At 42.5% G+C, this 16348-nt stretch overlaps 1 protein-coding gene across 35 annotated transcripts in view; it reads right to left on the reverse strand.

Moving 5' to 3' along the window:
* Positions 1-16348, reverse strand: part of DPP8 (dipeptidyl peptidase 8) — a 75011-nt gene that overhangs the window by 16338 nt on the left and 42325 nt on the right. For all 35 annotated transcript variants that reach the window (XR_010151751.1, XR_010151754.1, XR_010151750.1 and 32 more), the window contains 4 exons: positions 14771-14850; positions 8145-8297; positions 7752-7887; positions 4832-4977 (listed from right to left, as the gene is read on the reverse strand). Coding sequence is in view for 30 of the 35 variants with exons in the window: in XM_003952673.6 (XP_003952722.1) it covers positions 4832-4977; positions 7752-7887; positions 8145-8297; positions 14771-14850 (515 nt within the window). In the remaining 5 variants the exon portion in view is untranslated. The remainder of the gene's footprint in view (positions 1-4831; positions 4978-7751; positions 7888-8144; positions 8298-14770; positions 14851-16348) is intronic.

Raw genomic sequence — 16348 nt, forward strand, 5'->3', positions numbered from 1 at the left:
AAGAGGCTGAAGGGACAGGGGCACGATATCATGTGAAATCTCATGGGAAAATCTCCCTGCAAACTGAACACCAGATTCTTTATTTTTTTTTTAACCTTAAAAAAAAAAAGGGGGGGGCGGTTCTTGCTGTGTTGCCCAGGCTGGTCTCAAACTCCTGGGCTCAAGTAATCCTCCCACCTCGGCCTCCCAAAGCGCTGAGATTACAAGCGTGAGCCACCACACCTGGCCAGATTCTTCTGTTTCTTCTCTTTTGACACATGGTCTCACTCTCTTGTCCAGGCTGGAGTGCAATGGCATGATCACAGCTCACTGCAACTTCAAACTCCCTGGCTCAAGCAATCCTCCTATCTCAGCCTCCCAAGTAGCTGGGACCAGAGGTGTCTGCCACCATGCCCAACTAATTTTTTTATTTTTTGTAGAGATGGGGGTCTCCCTATCTGGTCTCGAACTCCTGGGCTAAAGCGATTCTCTTGTTTAAGCCTCCCAAAGTGCTGGGATTACAGGCATGAACCACCACATCCAGCCCAGATTCTTCTCTGGCCTCACCAAATTTGAATTTTTCCGAAGAATATTCTGAGAAAGAAATCAATAAATCATCCTAAGTCACCTATAGTTTTTCAAAAACCACATGGTGAAATTCACTCATAGCCTTTCAAATATGACTGTTCGGTAAGTGCAAAAAAGCACAGCTGTACTGCATAAAGTATTCTAAACAATTAATTTTGTTTTGGCCAGGTGCAGTGGCTCACGCCTGTAATCCCAGCACTTTGGGAGGCCGAGGTGGGTAGATCACCTGAGGTCAGGAGTTCGAGACCATCTTGGCCAACATGGTGAAACCCCGTCTCTACTAAAAATATAAAAATTAGCCAGGTATGGTGCTGCGCACCTGTAGTCCCAGCTACTCAAGAGGCTGAGGCAAAAGAATTGCTTGAACCTGGGAGGTGGAGGTTGCAGTGAGCCGAGATCGTGCCACTGCGCCCCAGCCTAGGCAACACAGCGAGACTCCATCTCAAAAAAAAAAAAAAAATTGTTTTAATTGAATTGGCTAACATTTTTTAAATTATGGTAAAATATATATAAAATTTACCATTTCAACCATTTTAAGCATACAATTCAATGACATTAAATATATTCATGCTGCTGTGTAACCATCACCACTATCCATTTCCAGAACTTTTTCATCACCCAAACAGAAATTCTGTACCCATTAATAACTCCCAGACAGGCACGGTGGGTTACGTCTGTAATACCAGCACTATGGGAGGCTGAGGCGGGTGGATCATTTGAGGTCAGGAGTTCGAGACCAGCCTGGCTAACATGGCGAAACCCTGTCTCTACTAAAAATACAAAAAATTAGCCGGGCACGGTGGTGCACGCCTGTAATCCCAGCTACTAGGGACGCTGAAGCAGGAGAATCGCTTGAACCCAGGAGGTGGAGGAGGCAGTGAGCTGAGATCATGCCTCTGCATTATAGCCTGGAAGACAGAGCGAGACTGTCTCAAAAACAAAGAATCAAACAAACAAAGCACTCAAACACTCCCCATCCTCCTTCCATCCAGTCCCTGACAACTTCTATTCTACTTTCTATCCCTATGAATTTGCCTATTATAGGTACCTCATACAGGTGGAATAATATTTGTCCTTTTGTGTCTGGCAATAATTATTTCACTTAGCATAATGCCCTCTAGGTTCATCAGTGTTATACTATGTGTCAGAACATCCTCCTTTTTAAGGCTGAATAATATTCCGTTGTATGTATAGACCACATTTTGTTTATCCATTCATCTGTTGATGGACACGTGCACTGCCTTTTGACTATTGTGCATAATGCTGCTATGGCTATGGCTGTATAAGTATCTGTTCCTGTCCCTATTTTCAATTCTTCTGGGTATATATCAAGAAGTGGAATTTTTGGCTCATATAGTAATTCTATGTTTGACATTTTGAGGAAATGCCATACTGTTTTCCACAGCAGCTATAACATTTTACATTCTCACCAGCAATGAACCAGGCAGGGTTCCAATTCCTCTACATCTTGTACAGCACTTAATATTTTCCTCTTTTTGATAACAGCCAATCCAATGGGTGTGAACTGGTATCTCACAGTGGCTTTGATTTGCATTTCCCTAATGACTAGTCATATTGAGCATCTTTTCATGTGGCTAAGCCTCTTTAAACTTAATTACTCATATAAGGAATCCTTTAAATCTTTTTCTTGAGACAGGATCTTGCTCTGTCACCCAGGCTGGAGTATAGCGGCATGATCATGACTCACTGCAACCTCGAACTCCTGGGCTCAGGGGATCCTCCTGCCTCAGCCTCTTGAGTAGATGGGACTGCAGGCATGAGCCACCACGCCTAGCTAACTTTATTTTTTTGTAGAGACAGGGTTTCACTTTGTTGCTCAGGCTTGTCTCCCAACTCCTAGGCTCAAGTGATCCTCCCTCCCAAATTGCTGAGATTATAGTTATGAGCCACTACACCCAGCCTAATCTTTAAAATCTAGTTTTTAGAATGTCTTTTAACAATCCTATATACTGTATCATTTCTTCACTGGGAGGGGAAAATCTTCTTATTTAGTCTTACCATCAAAATAATTTAACAAATGTATAAAGCTTGAGAGTGTCCTATGATTTCTCTCTTGAGTTGCTTTCTATTAAGCCTTTTTTTTTTTTTTTTTTTTTGAGACAGAGTCTCGCTGTGTTGTCCAGGCTGGAGTGCAGTGGTACGATCTTGGCTCACTGCAACCCTCCAGCACCTGGGTTCAAAGGATTCCCCTGCCTTAGCCTCCCAAGTAGCTGGGACTATAGGCACTTGCCACCACTGGCTAATGTTTGTATTTTTAGTAGAGACAGGGTTCCACTATGTTGGCCAGGCTGGTCTTGAACCTCTGACCTCATGATCCGCCTGCCTTGGCCTCCCAAAGTGCTGGGATTACAGGCTTGAGCCATCGCGCACGGCCGACCGCTTTTTTTTTTTTTAAAGTTTACAAATATTTGACTTCAAGCTTTAACCAGAAGTCTAAAATTTAACTTTCTTTCTTTCTTTTTTGAGACAGGGTCTTACTCTGTTGCCTGGGCTGCAGTGTAGTGGCACAATCTCAGCTCACTGCAACCTCCACCTCCCAGGTTCGAGCAATTCTCCTGCCTCAGTCTCCCTAGTAGCTGGGATTACAGGTGTCTGCCACTGCGCCCGACTAATTTTTGTATTTTTAGTAGAGACAAGGTTTCGCCATGTTGGCCAGGCTGGTCTTGAACTCCTGACCTCAGGTGATCCTGCTGCCTCAGCCTCCCAAAGTGCTGGGATTACAGGCTTGAGCCACAGCGCCCGGCTAACTCTTTCATGACTTGTGTAGATGAAAATACAAATGTCAATCATATTTTGTTTGTAAACACACTTGATGGCAAAGTGATTTAGAGATTTTATGGTTTATGTAGTTATTTTACTTTTTTTGTGTATAATTTGGTATGTAGATACATTTCCAGATACTAAATAACTGGGTATAATTATTAATTATAAAGGGTATTACTGAATCTAAGGATTGCATTATGAAAACACTGTAATTATATTTTAATTTCTTCCAAGGCTCAGTGTAGGATATATAATCAAGAATAAACAATTTTAAAATTTAGCAACTAACCAATACACCCATCCAAAATATATATATTTTGGACAGAGTCTCGCTCTGTCACCAGGCTGGAGTACAGTGGCACTATCTCGGCTCACCGCAACCTCTGACTCCCTGGTTCAAGTGATTCTCCTGCCTCAGCCTCCCAAGTAGCTGGGATTTTAGGCACGCACTACCACGCCCAGCTAATTTTTATATTTTTAGTAGCGATAGGGTTTCATCATTGTTGGCCAGGATGGTCTCGATCTCCTGACCTTGTGATCTGCCCACCTCGGCCTCCCAAAGTGCTGGGATTACAGGCGTGAGCCACCGCGCCTGGCCAAAATATTTCACTCCAATAGTCAAAGCATTTACTTAACAGTCATTGGCTAATACTTAATCCAGAATAAGGAAAATCAAGGTATAAACTTCTTACAGTGCTAAATAGTAGTATAGCAGTTGCCTTAACTAGCTGATAAAAATATTTTAATTTGCTTGAGAGACACAGCTTTAGAATGAAGAGGGAGAATTCACTAGGCTACCAAGGCTTTCTAAAAATATCTGTTAAGACTCTTTTGATTTACCAAGACATTTAATTATTTCATTTTATTTCCCAAACAAGTTTCTCTACATAGAAAGCAACATATTTACCTACTGACATGAATACCGCACTCCTCACAGAGCTATAGTCCACACTGCAAATTAAGGAACTGCCTTAGTGGCAGGGCACGGTGGCTCACGCCTGTAATCCCAACACTTTGGGAGCCTGAGGCGGGTGGGTCACTTGAGGTCAGGAGTTGGAGACCAGCCTGACCAACATGGTGAAATCCCATGTCCACTAAAAATATTTTAAAAATTAGCTGGGCATGGTGATGTATGCCTGTAATCCCAGCTACTTGGGAGGCTGAGGCAGAACAATCACTTGAACCTGGGAGGCGGAGGTTGCAGTGAGCCGACATTGCGCCATTGTACTTCAGCCTGGGCAACAAGAGCAAAACTCCATCTCAAAAAAAAAAAAAAAAGACTCTGATTTACAAATTAAACCTCCAACAAAAACCAGTTTCCTGACCCCCTAAACTGAATAATTGGAATATAAGACGGAGTCATTAAAAGCAAATGCCCAACAATGCTCAAAATCTTAAACTGACTAGACATTTAAAAAACAAAAGATCTAAAATACATATACATATGGATGTATGTATATATGTATATAAATATGCCCACCTGAGGACCACCATATATGAACAGCACAGTAGGATATTTCTTTCCAGGCTGTAGATCATGAGGCTTGTAGAGCATCCCATACAATGTAAATCCAGTAGTACTTTCGAAAGAGAAAATTTCTGGAGGAGTATAGTCAGGAAGAGGACCTGTGAATAGGTAACATACCAGAGTCTACAAAAGAGTTCTTATGGGAGTGCTACAATCTGGGAACAAGAAACAAGATATTAAAAGTCAGCCCCGCCAACACAAACTGACCACCCCTCTTTCAGATGATAAGCTAGAATTTAAGCAAGAGTATATTCATCTTTAAAAACAAAACTAGGCCGGGCGCAGTGGCTCATGCCTGTAATCCCAGCACTTTGGGAGGCCGAGGCAGGTGGATCACGAGGTCAGGAGTTTGAGACCATCCTGGCTAACACGGTGAAACCCCGCCTCTACTAAAAATACAAAAAATTAGCTGGGCATGGTGGCGGGCGCCTGTAGCCCCAGCTACTCGGGAGGCTGAGGCAGGAGAAGGGTGTGAACCCGGGAGGTGGAGCTTGCAGTGAGCCGAGATCACGCCACTGCACTCCAGCCTGGGTGACAGAGCGAGACTCCATCTCAAAAAAATAAATAAATAATTAAAAAAAAACAAAACTAGGCCAGGCACGGTGGCTCACATCTACAATCCTAGCATTTTGGGAGGCTGAGGTGGGTGGATTGCTTGAGCCCAAGAGTTTGTGACCAGCCTGGGTGGCATGGCAAAACCCTGTCTCCACAAAAAAATACAAAAATTACCCAGGCATGGAGGTGTGCTCCTGTAGTCCCAGCTACTCAGGAGGCTGAGGCAGGAAGATTGACTGAGCCCAGGAGGTTGAGGCTACATTGAGCTGTGCCCTGTGACTGCGCCACTGCACTCCAGCCTGAGCGAAAGAACAAGACACTGTCTCGACAACAACAAAAACCCACCAAATAAAAAACAACAACAAAACAAACATATCAAATTATTTCAGAAGCAGACACAGAGTGTTATCAATAATCCTTGGAGCCTAGGAAATGTCTATGTGCAGAACTATACAGATACTTTATGCTCAATATAACTTATTGTTGATTAAACCATATATCTGGTTAGAAACAGATAAAGCTGGGTGGGGGGGTGAGGTAAATTATTAGTCAATTTAATTTTTCAGGGTAGGTGACCAAAAACATTTGCTTCTGATCATTAGAAAATAAGCCTAACCAGAACTCAGAAAAAAGTCATCATTAGCTTTTGGTTCACCAAAGCTATACAGACCTCTCCTAAGTGTTTGTGTACAGCAGATAATTTACAGTCTAAGCAGAGATCATCACCATATTACAAGTTCTGATTCTGCTTGTGGACATTAAAACACACTTATATTTTTTGGTTCTGTACTAATTTGTTTTTTCTTTTTTTTTTTTTTGAGACAGAGTTTCACTCTGTTGCCCAGGCTGGAGTGCAGTGGTGTGATCTTGGCTTACTGCAACCTCCGTCTCCCAGGTTCAAGTGATTCTCCTGCCTCAGCCTCCTGAGTAGCTGGGAGTACAGGTGCCCACCATCACGTCTGGCTAGTTTTTGTATTTTTAGTAGACATGGGGTTTCACCATGTTGGCCAGGCTGCTCTTGAACTCCTGATCTCAAATGATCCAACCACCTCAGCCTCCCAAAGTGCTGGGATTACAGGCATGAGCCACTATGCCTGGCCTAATTTCTTAATCCCTTAGCAGAAATAGCTAGTTAGTGAAAATACTAGAAAAAAAGATTGGAGATTAAAGTGAATTAGATGATACATAAAACCAGTCCATTCTTTTTTTTTTTTTTTTTTTTTTTTGACTCGTCGCCCAGGCTGGAGAGTAGTGGCACAATCTCGGCTCACTGCAACCTCCGCCTCCTGGGTTCAAGCGATCCTCCTGCCTCAGCCTCCTGAGTAGCTGGGACTACAGGCGTGTACCACCACACCCGGCTAATTTTTTGTATTTTTTAATAGAGACAGGGTTTCACCGTGTTAGCCAGGATGGTCTCGATCTCCTGACCTTGTCATCCACCTACCTCGGCCTCCCAAAGTGCTGGGATTACACGTGTGAGCCACCACGCCCAGCCCAGTCCATTATTTATGTTTAAGAAATCAAATATTTTAAACAAATAATTCAGTTTTTCTCTCATTCCAGAGAGAGCAAGTGTTCTTTTATTAAAATAGCCATTACAAGTGCTTCAAAAGTTTAAGAAAGCTATCAGCTGGTTATTCTCCAAAGTTGCAGCTTCCTTGCTCAAAGAGTCTTACTAGTTCAGAATACTATTCTCTTCAAGTTCATTTGTTTACCTGAGAAATCATCAAAATTTGTGAATAAATTGTTTCCTAGCTGACACCTTGACTATTTTAATCTTATTTTCTTTATTTGTTGAGACAAGGTCTTGCTTTCTCACGCAGGCTGCAGTTCAGTGGTGTGATCTTAGTTCATTGCAACCTCCGCCTCCCAGCTTCAAGTGATTCTCATGCCTCAGCCTCCTGAGTAGCTGGGACAACAGGCACACAGCACCACGCCCAGCTAATTTTTGTATTTTTAGTGGAGACGGGGTTTTACTAATTGGCCAGGCTGGTCCCGAACTCCTGACCTCAAGTGATCCACCCGCCTCGGTCTCCCAAAGTGTAGGGATTACAGGTGTGAGCCACTGCACCTGGCCTTAACCTTATTTTCAAAAAGGCCTTCCAGACTTGCTGCTGCTTGGAGTGAGAAGTAACCCATCTTATTCAGTAGCTAACAGAATAGGAGAAGTGGGATCTATCAGGAGCTCAGCAGCTCAGGGACAGGCAGTGGTGAGAGATGGAAAGACTTGTCCAGGAAATGTGAAAATATGACACACGTTTAGTGTACTAATATATTAATCCTACTTAACGTCAGGATCAGGGGGAAAAAAGAATACCTGCTGAATCCAAAATGGTGGCCCAAAATTCCTTTGTTTTGCAAGTTGGGTCATCTTCAGGACTTGATAGCTTGTAAAGGGACACACAGTGTGGATTCTTCTGGTTACTATACTTACTTATAAAGAAGTCACAGTGCTAGACAAAGGAGAAACAATTATATTTTTCATCAGGGAGGTAGAAAAGGTTATCTGCTGTTACATCTGCACTAATGATATAGCAAGAGTATTACAAGAGACTATTTATGTACATATACAATGTTGAAATTAAGCTTTTTAAAGCTTTTCCTTAGAGAATTAGGCTTTTGCAGGCCAATTTCACATCATTCAAAAGGAGTATTACATAAGCAGAGAGTTTTAATATGACACAAAACCCTTTTTAAACAAACTTAATACCTGACTGATGCAGCAAGAATGTGAATAGCCACGGTCAGTCAACCTTGTCACCTCTCCAGGATTTACGTAACTGACTACGTACAGGTGATGCTCTAAAGGGGAGTCTTTGGTGCCTTCAAAATATACCAGCCTTCTGACTTCATCAACTTGGATCTGACAAGATAACAACAATAACAAAATCAGGGCTAACATGACCTTGGCAAAGCTAACCCCCAATTTTATTTACAATCACTTGAGCCACTCCTTGACTTATGCCTTCTTTTTTTTTTTTTTTTTGCTGCCACTATTAATAAACCTGAGTTAATTTTGCTTATTTATTTATTTTTTAAAGAGTTGAGGTCTCACCTCTGCTACCCAAGCTGTAATGCAATGATGCGATCATGGCTCACTGCAGCTTCAAAATCCAAGGCTGGAGCTATACTCTCACCCCAGCCTCCTGAGTAGCTACAAGCATACACCACCATGCCCAGCTAAGTTTCTAAATGTTTTTAAGGAGATGAGGCCTCACTATGTTGCCCAAGCTGGTCTTAAACCCATAGCTTCAAGCAATCCTCCTGCCTCAGCCTCCCGAAGTATTGGGATTACAAACATGAGCCACCATGCCTGGCTGTTTATGACTTATAGCTAAGAACAGGTCCTGCCCTGAAGGAAAAAGGACACCTGAGTTACACACTGTATAGTTTCCCATCTGGTCAGAATGTGTGTTTTTCTTAAAATACAAGAATTATTTCCTTAAAATAACAACTCTTTACAGGGGAAAAAAATACTCTGCTATATTGCAGCTTAGGGCAATCATTCATACATACTTGAAAGTCTAATTTTACTATCTTGTATATTTATTAGTTAGTGTTACATTATCTTAGGCAGTACTTTTTTGGTCTTTTGTACAAATTTGCAAACGTGTTTTATCTATTGGGTTGTGGAATAACGGAACTAAATCAGTTTCAATACTGGTATAGTTTACAAATAAACATGGATAAGATCTTTTAAGTCTTCATTCAGAACTCAAAAAAACCGCAAGTAAACTCAATAGCTGAATTCACTTCATATTCTTCTCAAATTACAGCACGATTTCAAATAAATGGCTTTCTTTTATTGTTCCTGTAAATCTTCTACCAGCCAACTCAAACAATGTTTAAGAAAATGGCCAGATGTGGTGACTCACATCTGTAATCCCAGTGTTTTGGGAGGCCGAAGTGAGAGGATCGTTTGAGCTTAGGAGTTTGAGACCAGTCTGGGCAAAATAGGGAGACCCCATTTCTACAAAAAATGAAAAAATTAGCTGGGCATGGTGATGCATCCCTGTAGTCCCAGCTACTTGGAAGGCTGAAGTAGAAGGATCACTTGAGCCCAGAATTTGAAGCTGCAGTGAGCCATGATCATGCCAATGCATTCCAGCCTGGGCAACAGAGCAAGACCCTTATCTCAAAAAAAAAAAAAATTCAAATTTTTTACACAGCAATGAAAACACATATAAATTTCTAAAAGCAAGTTATTTTTAAATGCCTTTTTTCCCCCCAGGAAGCTGCCTCTTCATCACTAAACATTTTTTTAGCATGCATAAATAGAAATCAACACAGTTGGGATTAAGTAGGCCCATATGACATATACAGAAAGCATACAAATGACAGGAAACAAATATTCATGAAACTTTACAAGTACGTGTTAATCTTTGCAAAAGATCAGGACTCATTCCGTTTTGACCTAGCAGATGGGAGTCAGGCCTTTCAAGACTAAAAAAATAACCAGTCAATTCCTCACCACCATCTACAATGGTTTTCTTCTTTCCTGTAACTACTTAACATCCAAGGAAGTATCATAATTGTGTGGGGGGCTTGTTAAACAGATTACTAAGCCCCACCACCAGAGTTTGATTCAGGATGTCAGAGGTGGGCCTAAGAATGTGCATTTCTTTTTGCTTTTTGAGACCGAGTTTCGCTCTTGTTGCCCAGGCTGGAGTGCAGTGGCGCGATCTCGGCTCACTGCAACCTCCGTCTCCCAGGTTCAAGCGATTCTCCTGCCTCAGCCTCCTGAGTAGCTGGGATTACAGGCATGTACCACCACGCCTGGCTAATTTTGTATTTTGAGTAGAGACGGGGTTTCACCATGTTGGCCAGGCTGGTCTCGAACTCCTGACCTCGGGTGATCAGCCTGCCTCGGCCTCCCAAAGTGCTGGGATTACAGGCATGAGCCACTGCGCCCAGCCAAGAATGTACACTTCTAACAAGTTCCCAGGTGATGCTGACACTTTGCTGTTGGTCCAGCACTTTGAGAACCACCCTTAACAATAAAAAGCTCATAGGCAGCTGGGCGCAGTGGTCCAGGCCTGTAATCCCAAAACTTTGGGAGGTGGAGGCGGCAGGTCACTTGAGGTCAAGAGTTTGAGACCAGCCTGGCTAACACGGTGAAACCCCATCTCTGTTAAAAACACAAAAATTAGCTGGGCATGGTGATGGGCACCTGTAATACCAGCGACTCAAGAGACTTAAGCAGGAGAATCACTTGAACCTAGGAGGCCGAGCTTGCAATGAGCTGAGATCGCACTACTGATCTCCAGCCTGTGCAACAGAGTGAGACTCTTGTCTCAAAAAAAAAAAAAAAAAAAAAGAAAGAAAGAAAAAAGAAAAAAACTTTGGGTGGGAACAGTCACTTGTAAAAGTAGAGAAGGAAAAAGGTAACTTAAGTCAAAAAACAAATCAAGAATAGAGGGAAAGGGCTGGGCATGGTGGCTCACGCCTGTAATCCCAGTACTTTGGGAGGCTGAGGTGGGCAGATCACGTGAGGTCAGGAGTTCTAGACCAGCCTGGCCAACATGGTGAAACCCTGTCTCTACTAAAAATACAAAAATTAGCCAGGCTTGGTGGCAGGTGCCTGTAATCCCAGCTAGTCAGGGGGCTGAGGCAGGAGAATTGCTTGAACCTGGGAGGCAGAGGTTACAGTGAGCCAACATCGCACCATTGCATTCTAGCCTGGGGGACAAGAATGAGACTTGTCTCCAAAAAAAAAAAAAAAAAAAAAAAAGAATAGAGGAAAAGGCCAGGTGTGGTGGCTCACGCCTGAAATCCTAGCACTCTGGGAGGCCAAAGTGGGCGGATCACCTGAGGTCATGGGTTCAAGACCCTCCTGGCCAACATGGCAAAACCCTGTCTCTACTAAAAATACAAAAATTAGCTGGGCATGGTGGTGTATGCCTGTAATCCCAGCTACTTGGGAGGCTGAAACAGGAGAACTGCTTGAACCCAGGAGGCGGAAGTTGCAGTAAGCCGAGATCATGCCACTGTACTCCAACCTGGGTGACAGAGTGAGACTCTATCTCAAAAAAAAAAAAAAAAAAAAAAGAGGGAAAATAGAGAAGAGGGAAAGACAGACTAACGTATCACAAGTAAACATGACATGAAAGAAAACTGATAAACGTAGTGGCAAGTAGTAGATGTTTAGGTGGCTCAAATAAGGATCAGATGTATGCAATTACAATTATTGGGGTTCCCTCAGCATTATGTAATGACTCATCCTTCAATCATCACATAGCATGAAATTTACATCAGTGTAGTTTTCTGTTTTCAGAACCTAGAATTCCACAATAAGATTTTTTTCTCAGGTGACAGTAATATCCAAGGTACTTCAACAGAAAAAAATATTTGGAAACAAAAATAAAACAGAAAAAAATTATCTGGATATATAACAAGGCCACTTGAGGATCTCAGTGGAAATGAGACTTTAAAGGTCAGTCTTGATACCCTGAAGTTTTTGTTGTTGCTGTTGTTTTGAGGCGGGTATCATTCTGACACCCAGGCTATAGTATAGCATTGTGATCACAGCTCAATGCAGCCTCAACCTCCCGGGCTAAAGCGATCCTCCCACCTCAGCCTCCTTAGTTACTGGGACTATAGGCATGCACCACCATAACCAGCCTATCTTTTTTTTTTTTTTTTGGTAGAGATGGAGTCTCCCTATGTTACCCAGGCTGACCTCAAACTCCTGGGCTAAAGCAATCCTCTTGTCTTGGCCTCCCAAAGTGCTGCAATTACAGGTAATGCCCCACCACACCTGCCTAATTTAAAATTTTTTTTTGCAGAGACGGAGTCTCACTATGTTGTCCAGGCTGGTATCCTGGTATCTAATTCCTGGGCACAAGTGATCCCTCGACACTGGCCTCCGAAAGTGTTGGGACTACAAGTTTGAGCTACCATGCCCAGCAGATACTCTAAAGTTTTTACTAACAAAAACAAACCTGGGATCTGGATCTTCATTATGTCTCCTTAATCACTTTAGAGACTACAAGTGATTTTTACAGTAGCCAGTAAACATAATCCTTCAATAAATCTTCCTGTCAATTTGAGGAAACCACATTTAGTTAGGCCTTCACTAAATCCTGGCAGCATACCTCAACTATATGTGTCACACACATACAGGATGGAGTTCCTAGAGATCTCATGAATGTGATCATCCAAGTGACAGCTGAAACAAATGCAAGGTACTCCAAAAACGCAATTTTTTTTTCTTTAAAGAATTCACTGAATTGGTACTGAGAATAAAACAGAGGGTAGACTTCCTTCCTTTTCCCTATCAATCTAAGCTCTGTATAAATGCCCATCACTCTTTGCAGGTGGTGGATTAAAGTTTAAATTTGTGGGGCAAGATAAACACATGAATGAAAGACAAGTACTACTTCAGAAGAAGTAAATGCAATTTATTTATTTATTTATTTATTTATTTATTGGTTTTTTTTTAGCCAGAGTATCACTGTTTCAGCCAGGCTGTAGTGCAGTGATGTGATCATAATTCATTTGCAGCCTAGACTTCCTGCACTCAAGCGATTCTCCTGCCTCAGCCTTCCAACTAGCTGGGACTACAGGTGCGCATCACCATGCCCAGCTAATTTTTTTATTTTTTATTTTTGGCAGAGACAGGGTCTTATATGTTGCCCAAACTGTTACTGAACTCTTGGCCTCAAGCGATTCTCCAGCCTTCATCTCCCAAAGGGCTGGATTACAGATGTGAGCCACTGTGCCCAGCCAGTAAACGCAATTTATAATGTAGACACAAGTAGTCTATAATAGATTTTTAAGTTACTTTTCAAACCATATGCTAACTTACAACTTTTGCTAGGCTCTAAAACTATGAATATGCCCCTTTCTCATCAAGGAGCAATAATACATTTTAAAATGGTGGGCTTGGCCAGGCGTGGTGGTTCACACCTGTAACCTCAGCACTTCAGGAGGCCGAGACGGGTGGATTGCTTTAGCTCAGGAGTTTGAGACCAGCCTGGGCAACATGGCAGAATCCCGTCTACAAAAAATACAAAAATTAGCTGGGTGTGGTGGTGTGTGCCTGTAGTCTCAGCTACTTGGGAGGCTGAGGTGGGAGGAAGGCTTGAGCCCAGGAGGCAGAGGTTGTAGTGAGCCAAGATTGTGCCACTGCAATCCAGCCTAGGCGACAAAGTCAGACCCTGTCTCAAAAAAGAAAAGCAAATGGTGAGCAGGACACAGTGGCTCACACCTGGGAGGTGGCAAGGTGGGAGGATCCTTCGAGCCTAGGAGTTCAAGACCAGCATGGCCAACATGACGAAACCCTCTCTCCTAAAAATACAAAAATTAGCCAGGCATAGTGGTGTGTGCCTGTAATCCCAGCTACTCGAGAGGCTGAAGCAGGAGAATTGCTTGAACCCAGGAGGTGGAAGTTGCAGTAAGCCAAGATCATGCCACTGCACTCCAACCTGGGCGACAGAGTGAGACTCTATCTCCAAAAAAAAAAAAAAGAAGAATAGAGGGAAAATAGAGAAGACAGACAGACTAACGTATCACAAGTAAACATGACATGAAAGAAAACTGATAAATGTAGGGGCAAGTAGTAGATATTTAGGTGTAGTAGGTGTTTAGGTTTGAGACCAGCCCAGTCAATATATATGAGACCCTGTCTCTACCAAAAATTTAAAAATTAGCTTGTCGTGGTGGCGTACACCTGTAGTCCCAGCTACTCCAGAGGCTGAAGTGGGAGGATCGTCTGCGCCTGGGAGGTTGAGACTGCAGTGAGCCATGACTGTGTCCTGCACTACAGCCAGGGTGACAGAGCAAGACATTGTCTCACAAAAAAGAAAAGAAAATAACCTTTGGTAATCAGAACACATCTATAAAAGGACTATAAAATAAATGAGATTTATCATTTAAACTAAGATTATTTATTTCCAACAACTTGAGTAATTGTAGGCTGTAACTTAATATTTTAAAAATACTGGGGTCGGCTGGGCGCAGTGGCTCACGCCTGTAATCCCAACACTTTGGGAGGCTGAGGAGGGCGGATCACAAGGTCAGGAGTTTGAGACCAGCCTGGCCAACATGGTGAAACCCCGTGTCTACTAAAGATACAAAAAAATTAGCCGGGCGTGGTGGCACATGCCTGTAATCCCAGCTACTTGGGAGGCAGAGGCAGGAGAACTGCTTGAACCCGGGAGGTGGAAGTTGTAGTGAGCCGAGATCACCCCATTGCACTCCAGCCCTAGGCGACAGAGCAAGACTCTGTCTCGGAAAAAAAAATACCGGGGTCATATTAAATTACATTACTCATTTTTAGCACTGCATTCACACAGTAATACTGACCAAACATATCAGTAGAATAAAATAACATACATTAGATCCATGCCGGCCAAGAACTTCCCATTCACCACTGGTAATTGCTATCTCCTCTTTGATAGGACACTTGAAATCACCTGAAGATAAATATAATTATAATTCAGTACATTATACCAGACTATAAGCAAATGAAACAATTAAGAACAGTACTCTAAGCTCTTTTTTCCAAAAAGTTATGTTTGGGGTAATAAAAATGTTTTGGAACTAGACAGAGATGATGGTTGCACAGCATTGTGAATGTACTAAATGCCACTGCATTGTTTGTTTATTTTTATTTTTCATTTTTTTGTAGACAGTCTCGCTCTGTTGCTGAGGCTGGAGTGCAGCGGCATGATCACAGCTCACTGCAGCCTTGACCACTTAGGCTCAAGCTTTCCTCCCACCTCAGCCTCCTGAGTAGCTAGGACTAGACACCACTAAACCCAGCAAATTATTATTTTGGTAGCAATGAGGTCTCACTATATTGCCCACGCTGGTCTTGAACTGCTGGCCTAAAGCCCCCTGGCCTTGACCTCTCAAAGTGCTGGGATTACAGGCATGGGCCTGAATTGTTTATTTTTAAATGGTTAACTTAACGTTTTATGAATTTCACTTCAATAAAAAGTCTACAGTTAAAAAAAATCCAAGTTATGAGTCTTTACAATACTCTGGAATAATAATGGAATGATCTATTTAGGTAATGCAAAAACAGCAAAAGAGATTTTTTGGCAAAGCCAGAGGAAAACTCAAAAGCACCTGCATTCTTGAACCTTTGGTTAGACAAAGAAGTCTAATGGATTGACAAAGCATTTCTTTTCGTTGTTTTTTTTTTTCATAACTTGTTTCTGTTGATTTCTCTTTTTCTTTTTGTAAAACTTTCCCAAGACATTTTCAGATTTAAAAATAAATAAAGTCAGTGTTAAAGGTGTTGGTCAGCCTTCTTACTTGTACCCTTCTACCTCTGACACTGGGGTAAAGGAGGAAGTCCAGGGCAATGCAGTGATATTTCTGCCAGGATACTCCCCCTCCCCTAAACTCAGTAGTTAGTTGAGAGTATGACATTTACAAAGAGAGGCTAGAGAGACCCAAATACCTCTATTCCACCCCAGTGGTAGGTGGAAGTTGGGTCAGCTGCTGCCCCGAGCCAGCTTTATCTTCTGAGTGTGGGCTTTGGAGGAACAGGAGAACTGGCTCTTGGCCACTGTGAGGGGTACAGCTTTGCCAATCAAATATACCTTATTATGGCATTCAGGGAGCCAGGGTCCAGAGCTGCAGGGCTGGGGTCCCTGTCTCACTCCCACATAGGCCATCCCATGACCTGCCATAAAGGCATTAAAACCAGCCCGGTGCAATCCATCCCCAGGCACTGAATTAGGACTGGCTTGACTCCCTGGCACTTCTGAGGTAGCCATATCAGCTATTTCAACAAGGCATTTCTTCTAGAAATGCAACAAACTACTTTAAAACTCACAAAAGAAAATGTTTAATACAATTGTTCTTCATTTGCCAAAAAATAACCCAGGTAAGTGTTTACCATAGTAAATGTCAACATGCCCCATTTGTTTTGTTTTTGTTTTTTTCCTGTTCTGCTCTGTC

Source organism: Pan troglodytes, chromosome 16 (assembly GCF_028858775.2).
Source record: "Pan troglodytes isolate AG18354 chromosome 16, NHGRI_mPanTro3-v2.0_pri, whole genome shotgun sequence".
NCBI lineage: Eukaryota > Metazoa > Chordata > Mammalia > Primates > Hominidae > Pan > Pan troglodytes.